At 42.9% G+C, this 20,763-nt stretch overlaps 1 protein-coding gene across 1 annotated transcript in view; it reads left to right on the top strand.

Moving 5' to 3' along the window:
• The window catches only part of DOCK5 (dedicator of cytokinesis 5), a 127,812-nt gene that overhangs the window by 13,009 nt on the left and 94,040 nt on the right, over positions 1-20,763 (top strand). The window contains exon 2 of the mRNA XM_019556563.1: positions 19,262-19,345. Within this exon, the coding sequence (XP_019412108.1) occupies positions 19,262-19,345 (84 nt within the window). The remainder of the gene's footprint in view (positions 1-19,261; positions 19,346-20,763) is intronic.

Raw genomic sequence — 20,763 nt, 5'->3', positions numbered from 1 at the left:
TGTATTTCCACTTGATAGTCACAAGCAGGGTGTGTTAGAGTGGCACCATGGTTCTGGTAGGAAGAAAGAGGTCCGTAAGTGTTTCCATGTTTAAACTCTGAGTTGAAATTGGTTTGATTGCTGCTCAACCATAAAAGTTCAGTCCTTGTTGAAGGTTGGCATGAGTTCACATTGGCCTCAGAAAAGTGTGTCTCTGAGTGTACACACATCGGCTGAGACTGCAAAATGATCAAGGCAGCTTTTAGGCCATTTCTGAGTTGTGGAAGGGAAACAAGTGAAGCTAATAAGTTATATTGATGTGATGTGTTTTGCTTTGAGTTTCTACAACTTAAAGTTAGTTTCATTTAAGCCATCAAGTTCCTTGGTTTTTTGTTTGCATTGTTTTAAGGCCCAAATTACTACCCCTTGTGGTAACTGTGTGGTTGATTATGATTTGTTTAGGTTAAGATACTCAAAGCTGTTGATGGTATTTGGATGCTCAGTTCCTATTAAAATTCATTAGTAAAAAGAATGGACACAGGATCTGTTGATCTTGAACATGTCATCTATTGCACATTTCTACATACATATGTGTGTGCATGCACACGCACAAAAGATGAGACAACAGGTAGATACAGCTATTAGGTAAGTGAGCACAAAATAATAGTTTAACAATTATGATCAGTATGATAAGCAATTGTCACCATATAGTGGCTACGTAACTGCTGAGTAGTTATGGTATAGGCCAGTGGTTTTCAACTTTTTTTTTTCATTTGCAGACCCTTAACACATTTTGAATGGATGTACGGACCCCTCTGGAAATTTTGAATGGAGATGTGGACTATAATGTTTACTTAATGCCTTTGGGCTCTTGGGATGGGGTACTCCGACCTCTATGCCTTTGCGATTCTGTCCTCAAGTTGCCATTCAGCAGAGACTGGTGGGGTGGTAAACAACTTTATCTATATTAGGAACAGGATTCATTAACTCACTTGCTCACAGCTAGCAGGGAGAACGACAACTGCCGACTACCACAAACCACATGCACAGGGCATCGGGGGAGAGACTGGGTAATCCCACTGCTGGCCCCTTGAAGCTACATTCCATATACCACTAGGACCCCCTTTGGGTTGTAAATTTGGGTATTCACATACTTTTGATTGGTTATAATCATCTTTCACAGACCCCTTAGACATAGTCTGTGGACCCCCAGTGGTCCATAGACCACAGGTTGAAAACCACTGGTATAGACATTTGGTTGCAAAGAATCTTGTGGGCATTAGAGGCAAGTGACAATAATACTCAGTGATTAGTGTGTCTAATCTAAAGCATTAGTTTTTAATCCTTTAATTCTGCTGTTGACTTTCCCAACAGGGTCAAAGGATGAAAATGGGCTAAAATGTGAAGAGATTTACTAATCTGAGCTCCAGATTATCACAGTTGGAACTCTACCTTCCCAGCCCTGTACACATGGCTCATTGAATGTTATAAAGATGATAATACATACATAAACATAATATAAAAATTGTATCTTCTCATAGATCACCCTTTGTGTGTTAACCATTGCTTTTTCTGAAGTTTACTGGCACATGCGGGAAGGCATTGCTCATTATAGGCATGCTGTACTGTGGAAAAACCTTATGCATATCTTTACCAGTGATCAATGACTCTACATAATATGGCTCTTTCAACTCAGTAGGCAGGATGTGGCCATTCATAAACTCTCCCTTCATTCATTCTGGAGCTACTGAGTTTATTGTCAGACACCAGTTATATTGTTTGAGTCTTGGGTGATGCAGAGATAAGGGAAGAGACTTCCCAGAGGAATGGGAACTGAATTAAGCTGGGATGGGGGTGTTGGCTATCACTTATTTTCTTTTTAGTTATTGCCTCTTAACCAGCAGCCAAAATGTCTGCTAAAGCATTTTTGTTAAGGAAAAAAATCTGAGATGAGGCTCAGTAGGGAACAAGTTTAACACTAATGAAATAGATTCTTTCCAGGAAAAGAAGCTTTTGCAAGGTAAAGATGATGTGGAGACACATGAGCTACTGCCAAGGAAAGGCATTCAGAACAAGCTGCAAACCTAGGATCAAACTAAAACTCTGGATCTGAGTTTTGAAACCTCAGGGTTGGAAGCCAGGGTTTTGGAACAACCCACTGAGTAGATAAGTCTGTTTCCAAAGTTTAGTTCAAAGTTTGAAAATTTAACCCTTAAAAAGGAGTGTCCATTTATGGTTTTATTCCTCAGCTGGTTGTGGGAAACTTTCCAGATCAGCTGTCCTAAATAATTTATAGAAATATTGTCAGTTTAGTTAGTCCTTCTTAAAAAAGTGGTACCTTGTCCCTGGGGGGGTCCCTTCCCTGCTCTGCCACTGACTTGCTGTGTGACTTCAGCTACTTCTTCTCCTCAGGCTTCCACTTCTCCATCTGACTGGAGAGACAACTACTTTCTTGTTCTAAATTCTTTTCTAGATAGGGGGACAAATGGGAGTGAGTAGCCAGGTTAAATGGACTTTCCTTTGATTTGGGGGCCTGCATGCAACTCCCTCCTAAGTGTGAAGAATTATTTTGAAGTTGCAATGCCTTGAGTCAAACTTGACACAGTCAGGAGGAGTGTAGACCTTCACATGCAGCTGCAACTGTGTGTACACTGATATTCCAGGTATAAGCCAAGTCTGCTAATTATTTTATCTAAGCCTAAAATCTCTAGTACATTTCACAGTGCAAGCAACAAAAGGAAATTAAGAATTTGGCGAAGTAATAGATCTAACCATACATTTCCTTTTTACATGTTACCTTTCTAAAAAAACCCCAAAAAACAACCCAAACACGCTTGCACCTGGGTAACATTGCTTTCTTCTTTGCATTGTGATTGTGCATACATGCAACAAAATGATATAAAGAGTTATTGTGTTAAACCAGCAAAGCTTTAAATTCTTCAGTGAAATGTTGTAGGTGTGGGGGGAAAGCAAATTGGAAATGCTGGGTAAAATCCTACAGTTTGTATTATGCGGGAGATCAGACTGGATTATCATAAACCTTCAGAGCTATAGAAAGATTCAACTTGCTATAAAATTAGTGAAGGTGAAATTGTGGCTGCATTGAAGTTGATGGGAACTATAATGGGTTAGACTTTTTCAGGTTATCTATACAAATGCCACATTAAGTCGTAATAACTGCTGTCAAATGGCATTTGGAGTTTTGTTTGTTGGCTGTTTTCCTATACTGGATTCTCTTGGCAGCTTGTTCTTTCAGGATAGTTGTGAGGGGGAGGGAGGAGGACTGTGACTATAAAGTTCTTCTGTCTGGACAAGCCTTTGAGCTACTTAAAATATGCATTTAGTAGTAAAATAAGAGGGATTTAAAAATTCCATCTAACTTGATCCCAGAGTTAACTGTTTACATAATAAGTCTATTCATAAATATCAAATAGCCTGGTGAAAACCAAATCAGCTTTTGAGCAGCATCAGAGTTCAACAGCCATTTCTATACCCAATGACTCCAAAATATACGTAGAGTCCAGTGTCTGTGCAGTTATTCCAAATGTATGTCAGTGAAATTGAGATACGTCTATGCTATAGTTAGCAGAAATCACGTCATTGTACCTTGCTATCCAAGCTAAGTTCTTGGCCGTATAAATTTAGCCTGTGCTGAGTTGCACGCTTCTGTGTCAAGATTGCTACCAGTGCTTGAGCTAGCAATTTCAGAAACCAAAGTGAGCATCACTACACTATGCTGCAGTGAAGGCAAACAGTCTGAACACAGGAACTGACCCATTCCTGTAATGTGGCTGAAAGCAAACACTTGTCAATAAATAACTGAAGGAATGATGATGAGTGTGGCTTTGTAAGGCACAAGGTGGTAGTTCTTTTTTTTTCCCTATGTGATCAGCAGAGCCCTTTATTTTATCAGTCCTGAGTCATCTCAGCGGCCTGTGGGGGCTTGATCACAGCCCACTGAAATAAATTAAAATGCTTCCATTCATATTATCAGGGTTCAGATCAGGCCATGGGTTTTCTTTTGTTTCTAATGAACTGATATTCTGGGTCACAGTGTGTGTTTTTCACTTTTTTATTTTTTTTTTTTAGAGTTGGTTTTGCTCTGAGAAGTTTTGCAGACTACAAGGCCAAAAGGAACCATTAGATTACTTGGCATCCTTTCATCTGTGAGAGACAGTGGATATTGCAGCCTATGACATAGATGCTATGCAGTGTCTCATGGTGACTGAATAGTCTAATCCAAGATTTTTCATGATCTGTGGCAGAGGTTGCAAGTGTGTGTGTCATGATTGGGTGCCTTGACAGCTGCTTGCTTCCTATGGACTCTTTTCTCTTCAAGCAGTTGGAGCCAGTTCCTGTTGTGGACACAATGATGCCACTTGTTTTAGCCACTTGCCAAGTCTTCCCATTGGTCAGGATCAATTCCAGGTGCCTTCATATTTCATTAGCATGTGTCTTTGTAGTGAAGCTTAGGACGTTCTGTTGTTCTTGTTCCCTCCACTAGTTCCCCATATAGCGTGTCCTTGGGTATATATTCATCTTCCAATTTGCTCAGATGGCGTAGCCAGCGCAGTTGTCACTGTTTGAGTATGGCTGTCACACTTGGTAAATTTGCCCTTTGAAGAACCTTTGCATTGGTAACTTTATCTTGCCATTCAATACTGAGTATGCAGCATGAACAGTGCAGGTGGAAGCTGCTTTACCTTCTCTCTTGGTGGGCATAGGTTGTCCTGTGTTTCCCCACTGTACATGACTGCTGAGTTCGCAAGCTTTGTACACTAGCATTTTGGTCTTGATGGTAAGTTTTTTGGGGTTTTTTTTAGTTGTTCCGTGCTCTTTTAGTCAGTCTGCTGAAGGTAGTGGTAGCCTTTCTGATGTGAACGTTAAGTTCTTCATCCAGTGAGCGGTTGGTAGTCATTGTTGGTGGGCAACCTTGTTGACAGTAGGGCCTAGAACTTTTTTTTTCAGACCATCATCAGCTTCAGGAAACCTAAAAGTCATGTATCTCATCACAAAGATTAGTTTGGTACTGATTTGCACAGTGTCTAGTTGCTCTCTGTACTTTATTTGCCTGTCAGAGTCTCACTTTGGTGCTCTCTGGCTTCTTATGTTCCAGATGGGCTGTGTTCTTGATGTTGATGAGAGGTAATAATTCTGAATTTTCTTTGAACCAGTCCTTACTGGACAGACTCTTTTCCTCAAATGTAGCGCTAGCTGTTTCATGTATTGCAGTTCTTAATCCTTCCCAAATTTCCTCTCACCTTTGGTAGTGACTTCCCAAACATGTCGAGTTTGAAAGCCTTCACAAACTCTTGGCGTTTCTTCTGGTTCTTGCTGTTAGTGGTATTGATTTTGGGCTTGCTCCTAGGTTTTACTCTGTAGGTTATTGCCTGCAACTTTCACTTCGCTAATGATCAGGGAGCGGTCTTCTGCACCACAGATAAATATTTCCTCCTAACAATAACATGGTCTAGTTGGTGCCAGTGGCCTGATTGTGAATGTTGCCATGACGATTTGTGGCCATCCTTCTCAGCAAAATATGAATTGTTAATACACAGTTGGTTTGGGGCATAGAATTCAAGAAGTTGTCGGCTGTTTTTATTTGCCATCAGCAAAATGTCCTAGGCAATCTTGCCATGAATAGTTGTTTGTGCTGACTCTTGCATTGAAATCTCTGAGGAGGAATAGTTGCTCAGTTGATGGTATTCCTTTGACAACTTAGTGCAGAGTGTCATAAAACTTATCCTTCTCCTCGGGGCTGGAGTTTGATGTTCAGAAAGCCAACGGTCATCTGAAGTCTAAGTGAGATGATGTGCTCTGACTTTCCAATGGGTGTTTCTGTAAGCTTTGCCACCTTGTTGCTCACAGTGAAACTGATGTTATGCAGACTGTTTTCTTCAGCACTTTTACCTTCACAAAAGAAGGTGTAATTGGTGTCTTGGATAGAACCAGAATCTGCAAGTCTAGTTTCTTGGAGTGCTGCAGTGTCAGTGTTGAGTTCGTACAGCTCATGGTCAATCAAAACTGATTTCCGTATGCTGCTCGTGTATTGTAGGTCTTCATCGTCTGTCAGACCAGGACACATGGTCCTGATGCTTCAGCTTCCAGGTCAGAAAGTTCTTGATTTCTCATTTTTTGCCAGGTGTGAGATTTCCAGCAGCTTTTCAGCTCCTGGCTTAGCCCTGTGCACCCAATGAGGCAGACTATGGTGGATCAGCACCTGACTGTCTGTGGGCTGCCCAGCATTATGGCGGGTGGTAGCTGACCAGTGCAATGCAATGATTCCTCCCACCATCAAAGGTGACCCATGGCGCCCTCCTCTATGCTAATCAAGTGAGAGCTTATAACATGTAACTGCCACCTCTTGTGTTGTGCCCGTGCTGCCAGAAAGGATGGTCGTCTTCATGTGGTGTGACTACAATAGCCTGGGTGGTTGATATGGAGGCGGTGCTTTGTCCTTGTATCAGCATCCTCCTCTTAGCTACCCTAGCTTGGTCCAGAGGAAGAGCAGGAGACAATATGTTTGGAACCAGCTATGCTGTAGGAGTTGCCAGTGCAGAGGAGGTCTTCTGTCTGCCTGCCTTTTGGGGCTCTTCTCCTATATTGGTTGCCATCCAATCTGACCTGTGTGGATGCCATTGGCAGGAATCACTGTGTGGTTATGCTATCTTTTGATGGCATGTCCTCCGTCAAGGGTTCCACTACCCTCCTCAGGCACTCATCTGCCTGAAGCCTTTGGCAGTTCCTGAGGTTGCCAGGTTAATTAACCACCACCCAGCACTCAGTGTTGACCAGTACAGGTTGTACCACTTATGGTCCTAGCAGTAGCAGGTTTTCAATCTTGACCTGACCTGCATCAGCAAATTTCCCACCTGTATATTGCAGGCAGACCATGAAATTTCATGCTGTTACCTCTACATTGATTCCAGTGAGTTGGACCACACTAAAGCATGTCGGTCCTCAGGAGAACCGAAGTGGTGTTTCACATGGAAAAATTACGTGGCATTATTGCACAAGCCCCCAAGAATCAATGAAATGAAATGAGAGATGCCCGAATAATTGTATGCTCTCTCTGTGATGCAAAGGAAAGAGCAAACCCCCAAGGTACCTGCCAGTCTGACTTGACCGAGGTGAAAAATTTCCTCCCCACCCCAAAATCTGTGCACATGAGTAGTACGCAATGGTCGAGCGTTTAGGAAAGAAGGTGCTCTCTGCTTCTGCAGAGTAGCACCCTGTCTTTATCATTGGCTAGCTTCTAATATTTCCAAGGAAAGTAGAAAATCCCAGGACTCATCTGCCAGTTGTATACTGTAGGAAAAAAGTTCCTTCCTGATCAGGTAAATCCCTGAAGCAGGAGATTTGATGATAACCATTACACTAGGGCAGAGTATTTTTGTTGTATTGAGGGCAGTGATGTTCTGTAGGTTTTTCTCGTTGTTTCATGGCGGGTTGGGGCAGGGATTTATAGACTTGCAGAATATGATACCAGAAGGGCACATTGTGACCTTCCAGCCCAGTTGCTTCATGCATGCTTATGGCTCAAATGTAATGTGTGCTGTCCTCCTATGATTTACAGCCACAATGAGACAGTAGTGTTTAACTCAGCATGTTGCTAATTCTGGAAACTAACAGCAAGAATTGAAGAAAGTGCTTCACTTGAAAACATGTAACTAGTCCAAGTCATTGGGCTACTTAAGTATAAATAGTCAGTGTTTTATAAGCATGTGCTTAAAAACTTTATTGAACTGGGACTGTGACTATCAGTATTGTTAATTATTCCATGGCTGGTAATTTTAGCATAAACATCATAGCCCACAGTTGCAAACAACCATTTTTACAGAGCTCTGACACACAACTCCTAGCTAAGATCTTCATCTATTTTACTTAAGCGCCTGAGCAGTTTCAAAGAAGTTTCCCTACTTAGATGAAAAAGTCTTTGTCCCTGTTACAAATTGACTCTTTGGGCAGTTCCTCGTTTTGTAAATGAAGCCACTGTTTTTAGGGTAAATCTTGGCAACAGACAACATACCAGCCTTCTCCAAATGGGACTCTCCAGTGCAAATGCTAACTTTAGATGGCTAGTGCAGCATATAAAGCGCATATTTCTCTTTCTGTACAGTAGTTTGTGACTGGTTGAAAGATGTAATGAGGTTAGGGCTGTTCAGTGTAAAGGGACTGAATGTGGTTCTTTGTTCATAGAAAGCAAGGCAGAGCCCTGTCCTATCAGATAGTAGTGTGGGCACACATGCCTTCTACGAACTAGGGTGTGTTCAGAAGCTGTTATCACCTCATCTTAAAGGGCGGAGAGTGGGTTATTTTGAGGCATATGAAGGATAGTGGATTGTGCAGTGGCTACAAATTACAGTCTAATTTACATTTTAGATGTTTTTAAGTAAGTTGCTGGGTAAAAAGGTTATTTTTCTTCTGCTTTGAATTATGTTCAAAATGATGCATGAAAATTTCTGCTTCAGATATTTTATTTCCAGATGTTTTGATAAAACTTCTCTTTAAGAACATTTTATCCACTGTCTGAGAATCAGTTGTACTCTAATTGGTGAAACAGAAGTAGAAATTGGGACTCCTAGCTTTCATGCCCAGCTATGCCACACACTAACTTGCATAAGTGTTTAACTGCCTCAATTTCCTTTTATGCAAAAGAGGATAATAATCACCTTTGTAAAGTACTTTTGAGGTCACTATGTGAAGGACAGCTCATGAGCACAAAGCATTCCTGGACTATAGGGGAATGGTGTACTTTTAAATGCAGGTTTTCTACCTCTTTATGGCTTGGGGGAATTATGCTCTTTCTAGGTGCCACTCATCATAAATCAGGAATGTATTGTTTCATTTTGTGGCCCTTGCATAGAATGACCTGTTCTTCCCCTCAAAAATACCATTTATGACTATTTGTGATAGCGCACATAAAGCTTGATGTGGTCTAGCATGTGATGTTATCAAACTATGCTAACTTCCTCCTTATTTGTGGAAAGTTCAGAGTCCTTGGAGAGCCCTGGACAAATCTAGATTATTCTTTTTTTAAACACCTCTGACCACGTGGATTAGTTTTATATCCTGTCTTCAGTGACGACCAATGCAGGATGCTTGAGAAGCATGTACCTGTAATTCTTGCACATCCATTATATTTGTGTAGAGTGGGAATGGAATTCCTTTCTGACCCTTGTTAGGAATGTTTTTATCCTGAAGCATGAGAATTGTCTCTCTGCATCTTAATCTACATAATGACAGCTGCTGTAACTAGCCATAAAATTATCCATCATTCCATTAAATACAGCTGTGGTGTTTCCTTCTTTGACCTCTCCCCTTAACGACTTGCACAGGTTCTTTGTACGCATTTGGAAATGCTTTCCCTGCCGTTAATCAAATCAAGTGATGATAATTCTCCTTCACTCCTTATTCTTATGTATGTGTAACTAGGCAGTTTATTTCTTAGAATTGCATGCAAAGTATGTGATCCTCAGAAAAAGCCCAGTACCTCTCTTAATTCTTTCCCCCTCTCACTCTCAGCTGAGATTTATATCTGTTTGACTTCAAGGGGAATGTTGCATGACTATTATTACAAAAAATGGAAGGCAACTAAACTACCTACCTGAATTTCCAAGTTGAAAGATTTTTACTTTGTCGAACATAAAATATTAGTGCAACTTTGGGGTCAGATTCTTTTTCTTCAGTGCACTTTTCAGCTTTACGTAAAGTGTTTATTTTCCTTTCAAGTCACGGACCGTTTTGGTACATGTGCAGTGTTCTTTTTCTTACAAGTTCAAGAATATGTTGATTTAAATCCATGCAATAAAAATGACAAATGGCTTGTGTTGGTGTAAATGGATTGTGGTTAGCTTCAAGGAACAGGATGCACCAGTTGCAAATAGTAAAGCTCCTAGGGGAAAATGTGCCAACAAAATGTCTTTCATAACTTTGCACAGAACAGTTGGGGAAGAGATTTTCTGTACAGTGGCCCCATGCCCTTGCTTAATTTGGTAAAGCCAAACAAGTCCCTGTAAAGCTCTTCCTTCTTTGAAAAGTGGCAGAAGCGTATGCCTTACTTGGAGCCATCACTTGCTGGCATTTGGAGTCTTCCCCCATATACAAGGGATTAGAGAAGGTTTTGTTTTCTCCCTCCCTCACTGATATGCTCTTTAATACCAAAAGCTCAATTCAAAACACAACTTAAAAGGAAAGATTGTCTAGAGCCCACCCACCTTCCTTTTAGACACCCAGCATCTCTTAAGCTGTTTTGGTCTGATGCTGAAACAATTCCTTATAAAGAAATAAATAGTGACTTGCATTACATATTGTCTTTTGTTCCAGAGAAACTCAGAATATCTGAACGTATGCATTTGGAATCAATGTGTATGAACATACATGCTGCTAAAAAGCAGCCACCTCTTGGCTGAAATGTGACAGCTGTATGCTAGTATTAGAGAGCTTTTATAGAACCAAAGAGGTAATACTTCCCCTCCTATGTGGCGTTGGTCAGACCGCAGTTGGAGTACTGCATCCAGTTTTGGGCATCATCCTTCAAGAAGGATATTGATAGACTTGAGAGGGTCCAGAGAAGGGCTGCTCATATGGTTAGGGGCTTACAGGTCAAGCCCTATGAGTAGAGACTGAGGGACTTGGACATCTTCAGCCTCTGCAAGAGAAGGCTGAGAAGTGATCTTCCGGCCACCTACAAATTCATTAGAGGGACACAGCAAGGAACTCGAGATGCTCTGTTCACTGGGCATCTCTTGGGGTAACAAGGAACAATGGTTACAAACTGACAGAGAGCTGATTTTAGGCTAGATATCAGGAACAACTTCTTCACGGTAAGGGTGGCCAGTATTTGGAGTGGGCTTCCAAGGGAGATGGTGCACTCCCTTATCTTGGGGGTCTTTAAGAGAAGGCTGGATAGGCATCTGGCTGGGGTCATCTGACCCCAACACTCTCTTCCCTGCCCAGGCAGGGGGTCAGACTCAGTGATCTGTTGAGGTCCCTTCTGACCCTAGCATCTGAATCTATAATAGCAAATGGAACTGTCGAAAAAATTCTAGGAGGAAGAATTAAATTTATCCAAGCTAGAATTTGGCCAGGGTGCCCAAGTTGAAGCTGAAGCTTCTTGTTATCAGTGTACATGGACGAGACAGGAGTGCGATTTGGCAGCTGTAACTGTGACTGAGCAGCCCTCTTCAGGATCTGCTCTGTTTACCCCACATGGGGAGTGGGCTAGAAAAGGTGCCCTAAACATAGAATGCTGTATTAGGCTGTATTTCTTCCTGACTAGAAAACAGTGTCCAGTGGGATCATCTTTACTGTGGTCAAAAATACTGGTGAAGATGCACCATTGTTTTTGGGACCTGGAACATCAGAACCCTGATGGACAGTCGTAATAGTGAAGGCCCAGAGCACCACATTGCAGTCATGGTCCACAAATTCAGGTGACAGCATCAATGTAGCTACACTGAGAGAGACCCGTCAAGTGGGAGATGGGCAGTTCAGAGAACATGGAATTGGCTATACTTTCTTCTTGAAGGGTAAACAGGAAGGAGAATGCCAATGTCATGGAGTTAGTTTTGCCTTTAAGAATGAGCTCATAAGCCAACCTGTCAGTATGAATGAGTGGCTCATGTTTGTCTGTTTTGAACTGTCAGAGAGCCAATTGTCATCAGTACGTATACCCCGATTCTTGACACCAAGGAGGAGTTCTACACCATCCTTGAACAAGTCTTTTCTGACGTTCTGGAGAGAGACGGACTGATTCTTTTTGGTGATTTTTCAGTGCTGGAGTTGGAAGGGACTCTAAGCTCTGGAACAGAACCATTGGCAAGAAAGGAGTAGGAAAGGTCAACTCCAGTGGCATCCTCCTATTGACCGAATGTGCAGAACATGGACTTAGCATCACCAACACCACAAGACATTATGGCAGCACCCACGATCTAAGCATTGGCACCTGATTGACTGAGTCGTCGTCCATGCCCAGGATTGCAAAGGTGTCCACATCACCTGAGCTATGCCAGGAGCTGATGATTTCTGGACTGATCACCAACTCATCTGCTCAGTTATGTCACTGGCTTGAGTGACATAACTGGCTCATCTGCTCAGTTATGTCACTCAAACAACATGTGGAATGGATGGAATCCCCATGGAAATCTTCCAGCAGGGGGGAGAGGAGGTCACATCACAACTTCATACTCTCATCTTGAGGATCTGGAATGAGGAGGAAATCCCAGACAACCCTTAGGGATACCGTGATCGTGACAAACTGCAAGAGAGTAGGCAAATCCCCCTGTGGAAACTACAGGGGGATCACCTTGCTGTCCACCACAGAAAAGATCATTGCGGGAACCCTCCTGAAGAGTCTCCTTCCACTTGCTGAAGAGCTTCTCCTGGAATTTCTGTTTGGGTTTAGGACATAAAGAGGCATAACTGACATGATCTTCATAGCTTGCCAGCTGCAGGAGAAATGCCAGGAACAACATAAGCCTCTCTACATGGCTGCCTTTTGACCTCACAAAAGCTTTCAACTCTGTCAGCTAAGAAGGGTTGTGGAGGATCCTTCTGAAGTATGGATGCCCACTGAAATTTGCCACCATCCTCTGCCTGCTCCATGAGGGTATGCAAATGGTTGTTCTTAGTAATGGATCTATCATGCATACTTTTGAGGTTAAAATGGGAGTTAAGTAAGACTGTATCATGGCTCCAACAGTCTTCTCAATATTCCTTGCTGTGATGCTACACCTGACCACCAACCAACTTTTAGCTGGAGTGGAGCCAAACTACGAAATGGATATTTAAGCTGTTTAACCTCAGCTGACTCGAGCCAAAACCAAGACCATCCCAACCTCAATCATTGACGGGGTGGATTTGATATAAATCAAATTGATTTAAATCATAGATTTCATAGACTTTAAAGGTAGAAGGAACCTTGTAAGATCATTAGGTCCAGCCCCCTGCCCAAGGGGCAGGAAGTCAACTAGGATCAAAGGATCCCAGCAAGATAAATGCCCAGATGTTTCTTAAGTGTCCAGAGTAGGTGTGTGCACCACCTCTGGGGGGAGTCTGTTCCAGGCCTTGGGGGCTCAGACAGTGAAGTTTTCCTTGTGTTCAGCCTAAAATGGTCTTGCAGGAGTTTGTGACTGTGGGACCTTGTCATCCCCTGGGGTGCTCTGTGTGGACGGGATCTTTTGATAGTCGGGCTTATGCAGATCACGCTCGCTTTAAAGGTCAGGCTTAACTTTATTAATAAGGGTTAAACAAAACAAAATCAACTATGCTGGGTGCACCAGTGAGCACCCACTCACACTGGTGTTGATCCCGGCGACCCTTCCCGGAGATGCAGGCGGGTCTGGCGTCCTCCCCTCCGGCTGGCCAGGCCGAAGATCGCTCCAAGTCGATTCAGTCCGTACGTTCCGTCGGGCGTGCAAAAACCCCAAAGTTCACAGCGCGATGTTTTTTATACTCTCTGTGATGCAGGGTGGTCTAATTACATGTGGCGCTTTCTCATTGGCCTGAAGCAGCGACTGTCACATTATTGACAGGCCCTGGACTTCCCCTTGAGAGACCCCCGTACGGAAAATTCCAGCTGCATGGTGCTTCCACGCTGCAGCCCCAGAGTCTCCCATCCACCCAGCACTTGTTACATAAACACTAAACACATGCGAACATGGCCACCTATAGCACTTAGCAAGTGCAAAATAATTGCAACACTCTGGTGAACAAGTGTTTCTCCAGATCCTGATGCACACCCCTTATATACTTATAGGCTGCCACGAAGTCACCCCCGAGCCTGCGCTTCTCTAGGCTGAAGAGTCCCTTAGCTCGCAGCCTCTCCTCTTCATAAGGCCTGTTCTCTTGCCCTCTGATCATGTGCATGGCTCTCCTCTGGACTCTTTCAACCTTCTCCATATCCTTCCTAAATTGTGGAGCCCAGAATTGAATGCAGTACTCCAGCTGCGGCCTCACCAAGGCCAAATACAGTGGGAGGATGGCATCCTGGGTCTTGCTCAAGATGCATTGGTAGATGCAAGCCAGAGTTTTGTTCGCTTTGCCAGCTGCAGTATTGCATTAGTGGCTTACAGTCAGCTTGTCGTCAATCATGACTCCTAAGTCTCTTTCGGTCATGGTACATTGCTGAGCCTATAAGCGTGATGCGGGTTCTTATTCCCGAGGTGGAGCACCTTGCATTTCTCTGTATTGAATGTCATTAGGTTTTCATCTGCCCATCTTGCAAGCCTATCGAGGTCAGCCTGGATCACCAGATCAAGTGTGAAGTACTCTTTTTCCCGAAGTTGGGTGTTGTCAATGAACTTGGCCAGTCTGCTTTTGACGCCAGTATCCAGATTCTTTATGAGGATATTAAAGAGTACAGGTCCAAGAATGGAGCCTTGGGGAACAACACTGGTCACCAAGTGCCATGTTGATTTCGGTCCATCAACAACCACTCTCTGGGTCTGACCTTGGAGCCAGTTCCCCAGCCATCAGACTGTGTAGTAGTTGAGGCCACAGTTGCACAACTTTTCCATGAGGACATGATGGGATACCAGGTCAAAGGCTTTTTTAAAGTCCAAATATATAATATCAACCTCTTCCCTTTTTGTCCAGGTGATGTATCACCTGGTCATGGAAGGAAATGAGGTTAGTCAAGCAGGACCTACCCACAACAAACCCGTGCTGGCTATCCCTCAGAATGTTGCCTCCTGTGAGCCTGTCAAGGATGGTTTCTCTGGTAATTTTTTCCAAAATCTTCCTAGGGATTGAGGTCAAACTGATCAGTCTGTAGTTTCCTGCATCGTCTTTCCTCCCTTTCTTGAAGATGGACACCACGTTTGGTCCTTTTCCAATCTTCAGGTACTTTGCCCGAGTGCCACGAGTTCTCAAACATCCTCACCAGTGGCTGCGCTATAATATCTGCCAGTTCCTTTAGCACTCTTGGGTGCGACCTATCCAGATTAACTGATTTATGGGCATCCAGTGTCTCAAGATGCTCCCTCACAAGATCCATGCCAGTGGTGGGCATATATTCATCTTCACCCCGGTCGTCTCACAACATGTTTGGCAAGGTGGTCCATTTGGGCTGGTGAAAAACCGACACAAAGTAATCATTAATCAGATTGGCTTTTTCCTGGGTGTCGGTAGTCAGCTGCCCCAGCTGGTTTAGCAGGGGTCCAGTGATGCCCTTGTTTTTCCTTTGACTCCCCACATATCTGAAGAAGGACTTTTATTGTCCTTGATTCATGTAGCCAGATGGAGTTCAGTTGCAGCCCTAGGTTTTCTAGTTCGCTCCCTGCAGGTGCGGACCAGTGCAGTATACTCATCCTTGGTGGTGTTTCCTGTCCTCCATGGATTCCCCTTGTGCTTCTAGGATCGCTTCCTTAAGGACAAACCACTTGTCATGAACTCCCCTCTCTGTGAAATCATGGCCTCTCAGGGCCTCAAGAACAAGCGTCTTGATCTTATGAAAGTCAGCTTTCCTGAAGTCGGGGACGACTGCATTGCTGGCTGACTTACCAGCTTTGCAATGGATAGTGGAAGTGATCAGCTTGTGGTTGCTGTCTCCCAGCTTCCCTTCAGTTCTTAGGTCACTGACTAGATCATCCCCTTTGACCAGTACCAGGTCCAGCAGTGCCTCTTGCTTCTTGTTGGCCCATAAACTTCTTGGGACAGATAGAGCTCATCCTTGCATGTAAGGAAGCTTTGTGACTGATCGGATTTGGCTGAGTGCTTATCCCATGGGATGTCTAGGTAGTTGAAGTCCTCCACGAATGACCATGCACAGAGAGCGTGCAGCTTCAGGCAGTTCCTGGAGAATTCTTGGTTGAGCACTTGTTCCTGGCTTGGAGGTCCGTGGTAGGCTCCTGTCCCCTAGTATTCTAACCCGAAGTGTCTCTAGTTGTCCTCCTTGGGTGCCAATCTCAGCTTGTAGGGACGTGTAGCTCTCCTTCACATAGAGACCTACACTCCCACCCTTGTTTTTCAGCACGATCTGTCCTATACAGGGTATAGCCATTTTATACCAGTAGTCCAGTCATAGGAGGAGTCCCACCAGGTCTCCGTGATCCCTATGAGATTGTAGTCGTTTCTGTTTAGCAGAAGGACCGGTTCCTCCTGTTTACTCCCCAAACTCCTAGCATTAGTGTACAGGCACGTAAATGTACCATTGGAGGCCCTAGGCTTCCTTGTACTCATGGAGAAGCTCTGTTCCTGGGCTGGAGTAGGAGTAAGTTCCCGTGAGCATCCTAACCTGCTGGCTTTGCAGTTGATGCTTGGTGAGTTTGCTCTGGTGGTTGTCTGCCCATCCCTTGGCGAGCTTAGTTTAAGTTCCAGTCGAGCAAGTCAGCCATTCTGGCTGAGAAGAGCTCATGATTTCATCATTTAGTGAACAGTCCCTGGCTCTGGTAATCCAGAAGCCATCTCTCATAGAAGGTTGAAATACAACAGCGCCTCAAATGTGCAAGTGCAGCCTTTGGACACCTGAGGAAATGGGTGTTCAAAGATTACAACATCGGATTCAACACAAAGCTAAGCTTATGGTTTTTCAAACAGTTGTGATCCTCACCTTGCTGTACAGAGCTGAGATATGCACAACATACACGAGACATCTAAAACGATTGGAGAAGTACCATCCACACGGTCTGTGGAAGATCTTCCAAATCCGGTGGGAAGACGGACACACCAATGTTGGCGTTCTCCTGCAAGCAAACGCCCCGAGTATGGAGGTGATGATCATCCAATATCAATTTTTTGGGGCCAGCATGTCATCTGGATGTTCAACTTCAGCATTCCAAAGCAAGCTTTGTTCTCCCAGCTCAGCCAAGATGTACGCTCAAGAGGAGGGCAGAGAAAGTGCTTCAGGGACATCCTCAAGACCAACGTAAAAAAGATGCAACATTGATGTCAACATTAGGAGACTATCACCCAGACTGTGAGAGATAGAAGAAGGTGATAGGATTATTAATGACTGCAGAGTTTTACACCTGATGTGAAAATCGGCACCTCCCATTTTAGTAAATCTCGCCCCCCAGCCCCTATGGATTAGCACCGACTCACAAGAGAGAATTCTGTTACCTTGACTCATTTTACTAATCCTTGCTGCACCTAGTAGTATCTCACAGCTGTCCTGTGGCTTGCAACAACCCTACTTAGCCTTAATGATGTAGCTGTTCATGATGTAGCAGGTTTGCTAGAACAGAAGGCATGGCTTACAGGATTTTCCTTAGTGCAAAGCACAGAACTGTTATGCCAAGCTCTACCGTTCCTTGAAGAAACATTTGATGTAACAGGCAGGATACTTAGGGGGTTTTTTTGTTGGATCAAGGCAAATATTGACCAGTTTTCCTCCTGAACTTGGTATTATGAACTTGGTATATACAGAGCTAGCATTTGATCCAAGCATCTGATCTACCTGCTGGACCTTCCTTTTCTTTCCAAAGGAAACACATTCTTCAATTTCATGGATGGGTACGAGCTGCTGTAATTAAAGCATTTCACCCTACCCCTAGAGCACATGTAAAAGTGCTCTATGTGACTAACTCTGGACTTAGTGTTTTGGTTAAAACTAAGTTTCCATCAGATCTGGTTTTCTGAGAGAAGAATCTAGCAGGAATTTTCAGGACATGAAAGTTGAGATCTAAGTAGTGTTGTGTTCCCTGATGTCATGTGGCTGCTGGTAAACGTTGTACCAATTTGCCTGCAATGGTGTTTTTAGTTAAATTAAGGCTCTATTGTCTCTCTAATGAGACCATTCAAAACTGGTACTCATTTGTTAAAATCTTAGCCAAAACATCTGAGGGAGACTCCCAAAGAAGTTAAAGGAATTACAAGTCAATTAAGTCAAGGGGACAGATTCACCTAAAGCTCTTAAACTGAAAATCTTTCCCACTGTAGTAGGCTACATAATCCTAGAGATGATGCGACCATAGTATGCTTGGCCCAATATCTATGAAATGCTAACTTCACAGCATAAGAAAATAAATACATGGGTAGTCATCGGTATGTATTTTAGATGCTTTAGGGCAGGGTATGTGAATTTCCTGTATTTTCTATAGTTGCAATATTATTTTCTTTAAAGAAAGCTGGATGGAGTTGGTGTAGTAATTTTTGGTGTGGTAAGCCACAGTCCTTTGTTTATATTGGCTTTAAGCTAGGAAGTAATATACCTTGTATTGACGGAAATTACAGGCATTTAATGTTGTGAATTCCCTGACAATTAATGAACTTTTTTTTTTTTTTTTTTTTTTTTAATTTAAGTGTCCTGTGAACTGCTAGTGAACTGTACTTTGGCAGTTTCTCAGGGACTGGCTAGCCAAGCAATGACAAAAGATCTAAATGTTGGTTGTTACCCCGAGAGGAAGCATCACCAAAAGCTTGTCTGTGTAAATAAGCTATATAGGTATAACATGTGATGTGAGTTTCAGCCTATATGGTTAAACTGGTGTAAAAGGTGTGCAGATGCTTTTATTTTGGTATAAACACAGCATAATACTCGGTTACATTGAGTTATTTTGGTTCACTTAAACCTATTAATAAGGCATTCTTAAAGCATACATTTCTGCATAATCTTCTGCCTATGTTCAGCTATATTGGTTTAAAGGTCAGTCCTTTGTCCCAGGACTCTGAGAACTCTAGAACGGTGTAGAGCAAAGGGAATATGTTGTGACACTTTCCTAAGGGGCTAAAGCTGTTCCTGATTAAATACCATAGGTATTTGCCTTGGCTTGGTCTGACATTTAGCTCATTTGAGTCGTTTTGGGGTTTTTTTGGTAGCATGCCTTGCATTCAGCGGCCAACATCCCTCAGCCATGCTATACCATACAGCAGTGGCCATTCTCTGTATTAGCAGGTTTAGGCACTTGGTCCGGAACATCAGCACTCTTTAAAATGAATGATCTTTGACTTTGTCCTGCTTGTACTGCGCAGAATTTACTTTGTAGCTGGCTCTCTGAAGTGTTAGTAAATGATGATATTTATCATATATTTGGTTTGGAACTGGTACCTGCCTCAGGTGACAGGCAGGGTTTGAATTTGGGAATTCTGACATTTGGCCTCTGCTAGGTGTCCTAAAAGAGTAATACCATTAGCTGGTAACAATAGTAAACTCTTATTGATGAGCAGACCTACTGCTACTAGAGGGGAATGTGACACATGGCTTGCTTGGCTTAAAAACCTTTTATAGTGTTTCTCCAAAGCCAGTCCTGCATTTAGCAGGTTGAAAGATATCAGATCTCAAAATCTTACTACCTTTCTATTACATGTCCCATGATTATATTTTTCCTGTCTCCTTTTCTAGCAATCTACAATTACAATGCTGCCCAAGATGTTGAGCTGTCTTTGCAGGTTGGGGATACCGTGCACATTTTGGAAATGTACGAAGGTAAGTCTTAGGATCGCCACCTTCTCAAGTGGCAGCAGTTTTGGGAAAGTAAATGTCAGAAAACAAGTTTTAAATATATGCCTTTTTTTTCAAGGTGTTAGGCTGGAGAAAAGGGGAAATGCCTGTTCTTTTATTGTAAAACTGAAATAATTCTTGACAAAAGGCATATCTGAAAAGGCCCCAGGCTCCAAATGGTGGTGTTGGGCAGTGGAGGGGCTGGCTGGGCACAAGGATGAAGTACAGAGCTGTGTGGCAGGCAGGAGTCTGGCTCCTGGCTGTCTGGACAATTTACACCTGTGGTTAGCACCTACACATATGTTTAATCTTAGTTAATTACTCCACTGTAAGACAGTACTGTCCCTAACTGTACTGTTTTTATGGTGGAGTAAATTAGTTTAATGTGACTTCATACAGCTGCACCTGTAGATGGTGATACTATACTGCACAGCAAATTAGTCTGTTATTGTAAAGCGCACGTGTAGATGCACCCACATTGTAACAAACATCAACTATCTGTATAATGGGGAAATGCATGAACTGCTTAACTGCATATAGCATCTTTCAGCCCCGCTGTCCTCTTGGTAGCTAAATTGTTCTCTGTTTAACTGTGGCAGAAGGGGGAAAGGGAAGCAACTATCAACAGTCTGCAGCAGTTAGTCTTGTAAATGAAGGGAGTTAGGCAGTTCGAGGTCTACTAATACCACAGGATTGACAGGCCTGTGTACTTAATAAGCATTGCTAATGATAAATTTTTAAGTATGTGGCCTTTTTCTCAGCCTGGGGAGGGTACCCAGTTCAATGGCACACCCTTTATTTGGGAAAGCTACTGTATAATATTAACACTTTCATATACCAAATCCTCTTTTCCTGTGTGTGTGCTTATAATAATAGATGTCTCTCTAGTTAACATCCTGGTTTCCCCTGATATCTGAAGCTGGTAGAAAAGATTCTTGCTCATTTTTAGCTGGCCACAGTTCAGTGATCTCATTACTTCCAGGCCTTATGCGCTCTCTGCTAATACTCTGGATAGAGTCCAGCAGACTACTCAAGATGGGACCGCTTTGGCTATTCAGAAGAATACGCTTTAGAGGTTAATTTTGAATGTTTACAACTTGCTTTTTCAAGAAACAAATGTTTTTATTAGAATTTTCTGGTTTTATTTATTTATTTATTTTTTGGACTGATTTCTTCATGCCCAAGAAAATTTCCATTTAAAAACTTAAAATGAAAGAACTTCTTAGTTATTTCTGAAATTCTTTGGGGAAAGTTCTTTCCTTTTTCACCAACCTCCTATTGGGATACTACATTCAGATCCAATTTTTCAGCTGAAATCTGGAGCTTTTGGGATCACTAGAGAGAGAACAGTTTTGAAGTTAGCTTCTGACCTTTCCCAATCTGGCAGAGTATTGGCAAAGGCT

Source organism: Crocodylus porosus, unplaced genomic scaffold (assembly GCF_001723895.1).
Source record: "Crocodylus porosus isolate Cpor-Errol unplaced genomic scaffold, CroPor_comp1, whole genome shotgun sequence".
Classification (NCBI taxonomy): Eukaryota; Metazoa; Chordata; order Crocodylia; family Crocodylidae; genus Crocodylus; species Crocodylus porosus.
The sequence above is the reverse complement of the archived record's forward strand: the minus strand, read 5'-3'. Positions and strand labels throughout refer to the sequence as shown.